Source organism: Eptatretus burgeri, chromosome 5, assembly GCF_056783735.1.
Source record: "Eptatretus burgeri isolate ZD-2024b chromosome 5, Ebu_testis_v1, whole genome shotgun sequence".
In the NCBI taxonomy this organism is placed as follows: domain Eukaryota; kingdom Metazoa; phylum Chordata; class Myxini; order Myxiniformes; family Myxinidae; genus Eptatretus; species Eptatretus burgeri.
Window position 1 is genome coordinate 59377760 of NC_140965.1, and position 12086 is coordinate 59389845.

The 12086-nt window shown below is 42.2% G+C and overlaps 1 protein-coding gene and 1 pseudogene across 4 annotated transcripts in view; one reads left to right on the top strand and one right to left on the bottom strand.

Annotated features, from left to right (window-relative positions):
* LOC147026510 (netrin receptor UNC5B-a-like) overlaps nucleotides 1-12086 on the bottom strand; it is a 384386-nt gene that overhangs the window by 195146 nt on the left and 177154 nt on the right. For all 4 annotated transcript variants that reach the window (XM_085881974.1, XM_085881972.1, XM_085881973.1 and 1 more), the window contains exons 3-4: nucleotides 10311-10454; nucleotides 9928-10031 (exon numbers count right to left, since the gene is read on the bottom strand). In XM_085881974.1, coding sequence (XP_085738100.1) covers nucleotides 9928-10031; nucleotides 10311-10454 — 248 coding nt within the window. The remainder of the gene's footprint in view (nucleotides 1-9927; nucleotides 10032-10310; nucleotides 10455-12086) is intronic.
* Nucleotides 6874-7014, top strand: LOC147026512 (signal recognition particle RNA; annotated as a pseudogene).

Sequence of the window (12086 nt, forward strand, 5' to 3'; positions counted from 1 at the left end):
AAAGATCAAGACTGTAAGGCGGTGTCAGGAGAGCATGCCTCCACCCAGCACAAGCCCCTAGCGTTTGTTGTATGCAAGAAGAGGAGGGGAAGTAAAGAGCAGAGAACGAAAGATGATAAGGTCGGTAAGTGAAGGGACAATGTTGCCATAGTGTACAATGAGATGATGAAGGCCGAAGAAGCCCTAGGTTTGGAGGAGGAGTGGAATAAGTAAAGACTGGTGTGTAGGGGAATTACAAACGTTTTGGGTGGGAGGACATCAGGAAAGGGTGCATTGTCAAAGAATATAAACTAGGTGTGGTGGACAGAGGAAGTAGCGAAGGTAGTTGGTGAAAAGGAAGAGGTTTGAAAGAGGTTGGAGGATCAAGGATATAAGGGGAAAACAGGATGCAGGGTTGCTGCACTTGTATCGGCAAAACAATAAAGCAGCAAGGAGAGTTGTGGATACGATGGTAAATTATATGGAAGCAGATATGCACAACAAGATGAAAGAGGATGGTGGGTAGAAGGTGATCTATAAATTGGCTCGTGATAGGGATAGGAATAGTCAGGACATGAAGGGGGATGGTGATTAATGACTGGCAGGAGACGAGTGACAGAGAGGGTCACAGTATTGAAGGGATGGGAAGGCTATGTGAAGGATCTGTTGAATGGGGAGGAAGTAATGGTGAGGTGGAGCTTCGATGTTGTATAAAGGGGAAAATGGAATTGTGGAGATCATGGAGGAGGTAGTGCAGACTGCATTAAAGAGGACGAAGAAGGGAAGAGTGCCATGCATTGATGAGCTGCGTACAGAGATGCTAATTGCAGCAGGAGAAGTCAGAGTCAGTTGGACGAAGAGGCTGATGAATGTATGTATGAGGGAGGATTTGATTCCGGAGGGTTGGAGAAAAGGGCTAATTGTGTCGATATGGAACAGGAAGGGCAATACTCCTAGACCCGGGGAAGTACAGAGCCATCACACTCTTAAGACATGTCATGGAAGAACTGGAGAAGATTCTGGATGGAAGGAAAAGGAAGAGTGTAGAGATGGAGATTGGTGAAGAGCAACAGGGAATTTTAAAGGGTGTGGGGATGATGGATGGGATGTTGACACTGAGAGAAGAAGTTTGAGGTGCAAGATGAAATGACATTGGGATTTGTGGACCATAAGAAGGCCTATGACACTGTGGTGAGAGATGGTGATGGTGTCGGATGGATTGGAGTGCCGGAAGCATAAGTTAAGTTGGTGGAAGGCACGTACAAGGGAACAAAGGGAAGAGTTTTGGTTGGTCCTTGAATGTCAGAGTAGTTCAGCATGAACTTCGGTTTGAGGGAGGGAAGCTCTCTTAGCCCAGTCATGTTTATCACGGTGACGAAGCTGACTAGCAGGAAGGTAAAAATAAAAGGCATTCTGGGAAGTTGTTTTATGCAGATGATCTGACTGTGGCAGGAGAGAAAGCATGAGATGCAGGAGGTACTGTGCAAGTGGAGGAGGCATTCAGGAAGCATGGACTGAAGATGAGTATGAAGAAGACTGAGGTGATGTGGGTTGCGTAGCATTGAAAATAATTGATTGTCAGGTTAAAGGCAAAGGGGATCAGACATGGTGATATGTCTGAGTAACCAGGAGTACAGGCTGAAATAGATCAACTTAGTATTGTAGCAAATGCTTTATGTGACTGTGGGTTTCACCCAATCTGTAAAATTTCCAACGAGGATTTCTGTCACTGGTCTGGCCGAATTCCTGGACCTGGTAATGGAAAATGTGACATCCAACCTCTCCTGGTCCTCCTCTGCCCCCCTTTGTCTCTTATGACCATGTTTTTGTAAAAGCCAAATCTCTCTTAATGTTATTAGGTAGAAACCATTACGTCACATAACATGGCTATTCACACAGACCATCTGGTAGAGACTTCAACTTTCCTTCTCACAGAAGGATTGCACCACCATCTCTACAGGACCTGATATTGATTCCACCTGATAATACTTTCACAAAGGACTACTTTCTCTCATATACAGGTTTATCCCATCCCATCTCAGGCTATTTTCTTCACTCACTCAGCCCTGAATCACACTGAACCCTGGAGTGAGACATTCTGGTCAAACAGCTTGCTTGCTTTATCTACATCATATGAAACAGAAAATTAGGGCAACATGAGGTCAGGATGCCTCACAAAAATTATCCATCTTGAGGGAAGCCAGAACACACATTTTGCAAACACCAATCAGTCTCCTTCTTCAAAATCGTTTTGGTGTACGCTCCCTTTCCACACCAACACAACCCCCCACGCTCCTCCCCAACCACAACAACCTCACCACAATCTCTGATTGAGACAAGGCAGCATGTTCCAACTCAATGTTTGCCTCCAAATCTTGTGTTCCCAATGCATCCCACTTTGTCCTCATCCTACCCCCTTATACTCACAGTTTTCTGGAATTTATGTTGTCAACTAAGTTCTATCCAACCTTGGCTCTGCTTCCACGATGGGTTCTAAAATGCAATCAATGCCCAGGTTCTAAAATACTGCTCTGCTGATTTTTCTTATCCTCTGCCTGCACCATTCAGTACGCTCTTCTCCTCTGGCCAACTCTCATCTGCATGGAAGTCAGCAAACACTCATCCACAAGAAAGGTGCACAAAAGATTCTCTCCAGTACAAACCTGTCAATTTAGTTAAAATTACAAGTAAAGCTATGCAATCCATTATTGCTTGTGATGTTCTTTTCTCTTTTCAAAAAACCAGATTTTTCGACCAAAAGTTTGGATCCTAGTATGGTCATATATTTGCACATGCAGCTGCTCATCTGCCAGCAATGGTCGGAGGACATAAATCACTAACAAAAAGTTGTGACCATCTCTATAGATTCACAATATCTTGGGCATTCACAACATTCTGATATCCACTGTGCATGCCAAGCTTACTCTCTATCTGCACCATTCAAGGACATATTCATATATGCCTGACTTCCCCCACTTATGCAGTCTATGCATTGCTACCAATGTAAGTAAACCTTTTCTCTCCCAGTGGAGGATAGACTTCTCCAAGGTAGTGTTTTGGACCCAGTCTTGTTCTTCATCTACATAAATTACCTCTTTGATGCTCTGGAAACACTCTTTTTCTTTTTTCCAAATGATTCCACTATATGTTGTAAGTACCCCCCCCCCCCACCCACTGCCAGGCAGAGAACAACGAGTGTCTCCGCTGGTCTGTATTTGATTAGATGCTGGTTTGAAAATGACATGTATTACAAGGACATAATTCAAAGGACACATTCCGAGTTTGAGCATGTTGGATGTTGGTTCATAACTGACTCTTTCGGGTTCATCACAGCTGAGTTTTCCATCATAGATTTGTCATGTGTTTCTATTATAATTTCATCTTTGCATTGTTAACTGTTCTTTCATGTCTTAACCGTATCTTATTTTCATGTGATATCAAATTTGTGTAGTTGGGAGAGTCTCGCATACCCCCAAGGCCTCAGCAAGTGAGAGTCCGTATTTTATCTCTGATCTGACACATGCCTCATTTGGTTGTTTTTTTATCCTAAGTGTTCTCTTTTCATGCTCCTCAACTCCCCCCCCCCCCCTTTCCTTCTTTGCTTCAAAAAAATCCCCAGAACCTCATTTAATTTCCAAAACCCCAGCGAATTTTGCCTGTTTAACATCCTCCATTCATTATTTATGCTTCCATTTTCAATATCTCCGAATTGAACTAACATTGCCACTAATTTAACACATTTGCTTCATATTTTAAAAGCTTTTTGATAACATTTCAAAATGCCATATTTTATGTATCCATCCATCATGAAGAGCCCATGTTTTGTTCTTTCATATCTGGATCTCTTCCCTTCTGCTTCAAAATATATTTATTTCCAAAACCTGTTGAACTCACAAACGCTCGATCCATTGACAGTCCTGCTGTACTTACAGGATGACTTTCTCCATGCTTTCAATAATCCATCATTTCACCCCTCTATGGATATCTGTCTTCATGTATCAGTGTTGAGGATCATGAGAATTCTACTCTGCAGAGATTTCCTGCACATGACCATCAACTTTCCTTTAATGTCCATTAACAGCGTCAAACCCTTCAACATAAGTGTCATCCCTGTCGTCATCTACTTCATGCCCATTTCCTCCCACCCCAATCCCTTCTCTGTGTCCCCCAATTCAGTGTCCCACCATACCATATCCCCCAAATCTGCATCCTCCATGTCCAGTCCCTCCATCTTCACCACGCCCCTCTCAGCTACCCCATAATCCCGTCCCCTCCAAGCTTCTCCTTTGCACTGCCCACTATCAGTTTACCCACGGCCATGCCGCATTCCAGCTTCCCATGATCATGCTCCCTCGCAGCTGCACCTCATCCTGCCCCCCTCCCATCCCCACCAACATCACTTTTCCCCCTCATCATTCCCGTCCCATCTTTCCAAACAACCCACTTCATCCCATCTTCCCCCACACCCCAGCTGCTCTCATCTTCCCCTCACCCTACCTCCTTCACAGTTTACCCCTCACCAAAACCTCTCCCAGGATCCTTCTCACCCCACTCCTTCCATCTTCCCAACCACTCAACTCCCTCCCATATTGTACACAGCTCCTTCCCAATTCCATATCCAGGGGATACATGACATCCTCAACCATTTCTCGGACATGCATTTACCGATGCTGTTTAAATTTGGCACACATATAATGAGTGATGGCTTAAATATGCATGTCATTTTTTCCCCAAGATCCGATACAAAATGGCCGACTGGCAGCCATTTTAATTGTAAAAAAAAAACCTCGATGGTGAACATGTCCTCAACCATTTATCAGACATGTATTTACTGATGTTGTTCAAACTTGGCACACAGATAAGCACATCATTTTGTTTTGAGATCAGATCCAAAATGGCCAACTGGTGGCCATTTTGTTACTTAAACGTGTCCCCAACCATTTCTCCGACATGCATGGTCTGATTTTGTACAAACATGGCAAAAACACACTACACAATTGCATACAGTTGCACCTAACTTTATTTTGTGATCTGATCAAAGATGGCCGATTGGTAGACGAACGACCATTTTAGTTGGAAAAAACCTGATGTCGAACACGTCCTCAACCATTTCTCGGACATGCATTTACCGATGTTGTTTTAAATTGGCAAACAGATAATGAATGATGGCTTACATAAGCTCATCTTTATTTTTCGAGATCAGATCCAAGATGACCGACTGGTGGCCATTTTGTGACTTAAATGTGTCCCCAACTATTTCTCAGACATGCATGGTTTGATTATGTTCAAATTTGGCACAAGCACAGTACATGATGGCATACATGTGCCCTTCACTTTATTTTGCAATCTGATCAAAGATGGCCGACTGGTAGACTGGCAGCCATTTTAGTTGTACATAAATATGGGCTAGCCTTTAACTCCACACACCAAAATTACTAAAACAACAGGGGCTATGACATTTTATGTCTTTTTTACTTTTTGAGCGTTCAAAAGGTTGAGAACCAGTGGAACAAATATGAGAACTGCAAAACATCACAACTTGGCCCTCTAATCATAATTATATAGAACCCCCCCCCCCCCACCCTCCAAAAAAAACCAGAGGGTGTACACTTAGGACCCTGGTGGAATCTCATTCCACCCTGAGGAGACATGCTGTTCTTCCTCTTCATATATTTGTCACAATGTATGCATGAACATGTGTCCGGTGTGTTAGTAGACTGGCATGTCCAGCATATGTCCATACATACAGGCCTGCAGGGTTCTGTATGCTTTTTGCATTGCTGTCCATGCACAGTATCATTTGTGTTAGAGGACATTCTTCACAAACAGTTCAGGAATTGACAAAAATAAACTTTCCTGCTGTGAATACCACTCAGGTAATATTTTTTGCCATATAAAAACCATGGCAAGACTATTCAGTTTCTTTCTGTTCATTCTATGACAGACAGTGTGACCATGGATTGATCGATTTCAGTAAAGTGGGCAAGGAAAATATTTATCTGAATCTACAATAACATAGAATTTAAATCTCCAAAAATATCATAATACTTCAAGAAAATGGTGATGAGAAAGGTCAAGATTATTTAGGTACTGGCACGTTTAGCCCATCTGGAATGATAGTTCCATGTGTATTTTATACATGCAATGGAAAATCCATTCTGTAAATCAGATTGCATTCTTTCCACAGAAATCCATGTTTTTTGGGGTTTTTTTTTACGAAATACATCTAAATTTATTCAGGTGACTTGTGATTAAAATCATCAGAGATTTTAAAGGAACACTAAACGCTTCTTCAGGCACCACAGAGAGAGAATCTGGTAGCAATTGAAGTTCAACACCAAAGATCATGCAAGAAAAAGTTCATAATTTTTTGACACATCCAATTTTCTTGACGCGTCATACAACAGTATGTCCAAATCTCATGCCACTGCACAAAGACAGAATAAAGGCAAATTCATGGCTCCTGCACCAGAGAGACAAGACAATTGATAAAATATTGCTGAGGTGTGAACAGATGGAACAAAGATGGCAGAGGCACGGATAAAACCGCTATGGAAATGCTTCAGTTTTACAGTCATGCTTGGAATGGTGCCTGGCAAGTTGATCACAACACAAGTGGCAATGATTTACAAATTATACTTGATGGCAACATGTTTTTGGTCCATAAGTTTTATCAGACATAAAACAGATTTCAGTTGCAATGCATCTGTTTTTCCTCTAACCCCTCCTTTTAGCCTCACTCCTCCATCCCACACCCTCCTCTCCCAGCCCGATGTCTTCCTGCTCCCTTCGTTTCACCCCCATGCACCTGATTATTAACATGAGGTGTTTGTAAATGCTAATGATGGTCGAGCATTCTTGGGTATTTTTTGTATTTGACATCTTCACCTGATGACCGGGCGTAGTGGCGTGCGCCTGTAATCCGGCTACTTGGGGGCTTGGGTTGGAGGATCGCTTGATGACGGGAGCTCTGCACTGGGCCACGCTATGAGAGGGTGTAGGGCAGCCCGGAATCATGGCGAAACCCAATCCTTATTCCTGCGTCGTAAGAGGCGAGCAGGGTTGCGTCAGGAAGGGCATCCGGCGTAAAACCTATGCCAAATCAGCATGTGGATCATAACGGATACGCATACTCATTTGTGGCGACCCCTAACAGGAGCAGCCGAAAGGCGAACAACAACACATCTTCACCTGACGAAGGTTGATATATTCATAATACATCCTGTTTGTCAAAAACCCTTGCAGCAAGTGATGGTGTGGCAAAGAGGTTCATGTTCATTGTTCATCATTGCAGTGAAGAGGTGTGAGTTGGATATACTGTATATATATATATATATATATATATATATATATATATATATATATATATATATATATATATATATATATATATATATATATATATTTATAGTGTTCTAAAAATGTATATACACTTTGAATGTTAACAAGGCATTTAAAATTTTGGATAGAAATGTGATAATTTAAATTATGGTGCAATTTATATGATACCAATAGATAGCATTCATTTTGTGTCATGTAAGTTCACTCATTGCATTATGGGTAGGAATTCAAAGTGGCGAAATCATGTCGGACGTTTGAGCAACGTAAGTGGACTTTGAAGTATTATCAGAAGACGGAGAATGCTAAAGAGGTGCAAAGACATTCAAGACATGAATTTAAAACAGTCTCCAACATGTGTAACCATTTCAAGGTTCTATAATAAGTTTGAGGCAAATGGCACTGTGAAATATATGCACAAGGGCTGCTTGGGTAGACTATGCACATCTTTTGATGAAGTAATTGCTGCCACTGTGTTGTGAGTTTTAACGTGTTTGCCAAAAAGTTGCTAAAACAGAATCCCATGAGACCGGTACCCCAAAAGAGAGTGCACGCCAGATGCTGAAAGCTGCCAATTGGAAAACGTACATACCAAGACTGAGGCAGGCCTTGAAAAAAGATGAGCCAGAGAATCAGGTTGAATTTTGTGAAAGTTATATCTATGTGTGATGACTATGAATCCTGACTAAATGGTGTGGTCAGATGAAGCAACTTTCAAACTTAATGGCACTGTCAATTGGCACAACTGTATTTACTGGTTATCATTTAATCCACAATTGACTGAAGAAAAGGCTTTAAATCATCCGAGGGGAAGAGCGTGGCCTGGGATTTCTTTCAAAGGATGAATACAACCTTTTTCGTTCAAAGAAAGTTACTTGTCTTTCCTACTTACAAATGCTTCAGGAAAACATTATGAATGACACTGATGAAATGTATTCACCCATCTGGGGAAACCTCAGCTTACTCACGACGTACGTAGCACAGATCCTAAACTCGCCATAAATTGAACGCCTCCTGGGAAGTAAAAAGTTGGTTCGGTCCATTCATTCAGTGGTCGGTGTTAATCGACCGCTTGACCTGACATTTGTTGATCAGGAGTGGGATCTTCAAAATCAAGGACTTCTAAGTTGAAGTAAAATGGTGTCGGGAGAACGCAATAGAATGTGCTACAAATTCCCCAAAAAAATTATTTGGCACTTGTGGGAAAAAGATCACTGCACAATTTGCGGATGTGCACAAAATTGTGGTGCGTGAAGGCAGTGCGGACGAAGAAAGTGAGTCGAGGGTGGCGGCTAGTAAGGAACTTAGGCTTGGAACCGCCCCAATTTCTAACTTTGCTCAGAGCCTTTCAACCACAGATGCTGAACAGTCTAGCCACGAAATGTGTGCAATGTCCACCCAGGCCATGTTACAATTACGAATGGAATAAATAAGTGAAATGCATGGTAAAATGAACAAAAATAAAACGGAAATGTCCAGAGAAATGAACAGAGATAAAGAGATTTTAAAAGCACAATTGGTAGCACAGATAAAAAGTGGAATGGTGGGTTGGTTCTGAAAAGTAGAGGAAGGTACGACACGGAGGATTAGAGAGAAAAGGCATGCAAAGCTGTCGTTAAAGCTTGTGGAGCTTAATAGAGGGTGAGCAGAGGTTAGGGTTGGTCGTATGTGTGTTCAGTTACTACCAGACTGGGTAGAGAGAGGTCCAGGGATGTCAGGAAAATTAAATCGGGATGGTTGGGAATGGTAATGGCCTAGACACACATGGCACTGGTGTGGATGCCGCCCTATTCCGGTGGAAAGAGACCGTCCATGTGACGAGCCAGTTCGTGGGGGATAGGTTAGGCCCCATGGACTGTGAAGTGACATCTCTGGTGTGCAGGACGATTCGGGCACTCAGTTAGACCTGGTAAACTCGGTGCCTGGAGTCGTCGGCTCGCTATGCACAGGATGTGTGTTAGCAGCCATGGGACAAGGGTTAAAATAAAGTAGAGAACTTAGAAAAAGATGTCAGTATGAGCCCCGATTGGGATTGCAATGTTTTTTTTCAAATGCAAAATTAGGAGATGCAAGTCATGAGCATCTGGCAGCTCGTGACAATGAAGAAAGGTTGGGAGAGCGGGAAACTCAAGGCCATCAGTGGCTGCAGGGAGGAGCAGAAAGGCCCAGTATCAATGGGAATATTATACACAGCTACGTTTGGACACATGAGGCCCATGTTTCAAAATTTATTTTGAAGCAGCCTTAGTGTGAGTTGGCCCCCAGGCAGCAGAATTTGGACCAGGGGAGATTAATCTCAACCAAAAGAAACTGGATCAGGGCCAGACATGAATTACAACTACCACATCTTAAATAAGGCATTCATCCATCTGGCAGATACTGTAAAACGAATTGGAGGGCAGACGCTGAAGTTGTACGGATTGCCGATTCCAGAGCGACATTGATTTGCTCTTTCAATGACAAACAAGCACCTCTTTCAAAGAAAAATTAGATGAGATATTGATGTGGCATTGCCCAGACCCCCAGTAGTGAATCAACAATGGGAGATAAATCACTTGTTGCTCGTCAGGATGAGTAACAAGACAAATAATTCAAATAAATCTTTAGTACCTGTGGAGGAGGAACAGCATTAGGAGGGCGGCAGTGGAGCTGCAACTCACGATTCACTGGGACCTTCTTGCCTAAGGGCTCCTGCTCAAAGTTTTTGCGAAAGTCTGGGTAAATTAGAAAAGAAAAATGGTTATACATGTTCATTGAGTTGAAAATAAATGCGAAAAAAATGTCAAAAAGGATGCAACAGATCGAATATTTTTCGCTTGAAGTACATAATCAAATATTTTCGGTTTACAAAATTCAGAACGCAATGAACAAAATATATTCACAACATTTTATACAATCCTTTGACAAATTATTATTGTTTTTAAGAGAGCTTAATCATGTAAATCATTGCAATTGTTGAATTGAATAATTAAATGAGGTTAACATGTACATACATGCTATTCTGATGTAGGCCTTTCTGCTTTTTGTCGTCCCAGCAGCACTCCAGGCAACACACTGGCACCAGTAGTCATCCAAACCAAATATCTCTTCGACCTGTTGCCTTGAAACATCAGTCTTGACCTCCCACACAGTGCGTCCTGCATGAAACCAACACCCAAGACCAATAATATTGTAAGCCACAAATATGACAAGAAAAAAATTAAATCGAGTCAATCAAGATCTCAGTTGAGAATTGGTTGATTCAGCATCAATGATAAAGCAAACACATTAAAACATCCAGATATTACTTTCCTTGCTCTTTTAATGTCACTGGAACTAGTTTAGATATTTTAAAAAGTATGACAATTCAAGACCAAATGAAGCTTCAGATGAAAATTTGGGAGGAAAAATTATTTATTAAAAATATGGCTTTACAAGATCCAAGTGCAAGTTTATATCTGAAATCAAAGTGAGAATTATAAATTCTGGAATATGATTCACAAAAATAACAAAACATCCAGCAAGAAGAATGATTCAAGGTGGGAGGTTTCAGGGATCTGTGTAAGGCTCTTGAAAATACTGTATGAAGTTCTTTGTCACATTTATAAAATGCAAACTAAAAATTGAAATGGAATGTCTCAAAGATGAAGGAATTGTGAGGTACCTTTAAACCATTCCTTTAATAAATCTGTGTCTGCAGGATGCTCATTCATCCCTTCCCTCACTTGAAATGGCATCATGGCTAAAATCCGCGTGAATGCCTCAATTCTGTGTTCGCTAACAAATCTTGTGTCCCTAACCCATTATGCTCTTAAACCACCATACTCAGTTGCTTCCAACTGCTCTTGGGCTCTGAGTCTTTTGTATCTGACAAGGTGAAGATGTTTCTGGCAACCCTCAACTCTAATTCTGCAACTGGACCGGGCGCAATCAGCTCACATGTTCACATGTCCTAAATACCTGCTCCACTGTTCTTGCACATTCTCTTTCTGTTCGTCATTTACCCTCGGTCATCATCCATCTACTTGGAAGTCAGGCAACATCACCACATTACAGAAAAAGGTGCAATCACCGATACCCTTGAGTACAGACCAATTATCTTACGTCCAATCATCAGCAAGATCATAGAATCTTTCAAGGCAGTTGACATAAAATCCTTCCTTTTCTCCAATGGCTTCATCTAGGATCATCAATTAGGATTCAGAACAGATCATTCTACCTGAGACATGCTGCTTCTACTCTCTCAACAATGCAGGGAGGGTCTCATTGTCAGATCAGAGCCATCTCTCTGCACATATAATCGAGCTTTAGATAGTCTGGTATCCTGCCATACTTTCCAAACTCTCTGCCGATGGCATCTACGGCCAACTTCACTCTTAGTTTACTGAATTCCTCCACACTCTTTTAGCCAAAGTGTAGCTCACAATGAAGTCTTCTTATCTCCTCTCCGTATATCGAGGCTGGAGTTCCCCAAGGCAGTGTTCTGGTCAGGATAGGTTCGATCAGATCAGGTCAGGTATGGGAGCATGCACTGGAACAGCGCGTTGCTGCTACACTTTCTGCCGGTACTCCAGAGGCCTCCGTCTGGCCATCCCCCATGCAGATACCTGGCCCATCCCCACCTGCTTGAGATGTCAATCAACCTGCTGCAACCACAAGGCACATGGCCGGCCCATAAGCATCCTCCACCCACGAGGCCCCTTCACTGAGAGAATCTGGTAAGCAGGATCAGCATGAGCGAAAATGAGCCAAATGTCCATACAGCAGTTGGTGACGCTCAAGGACTATGC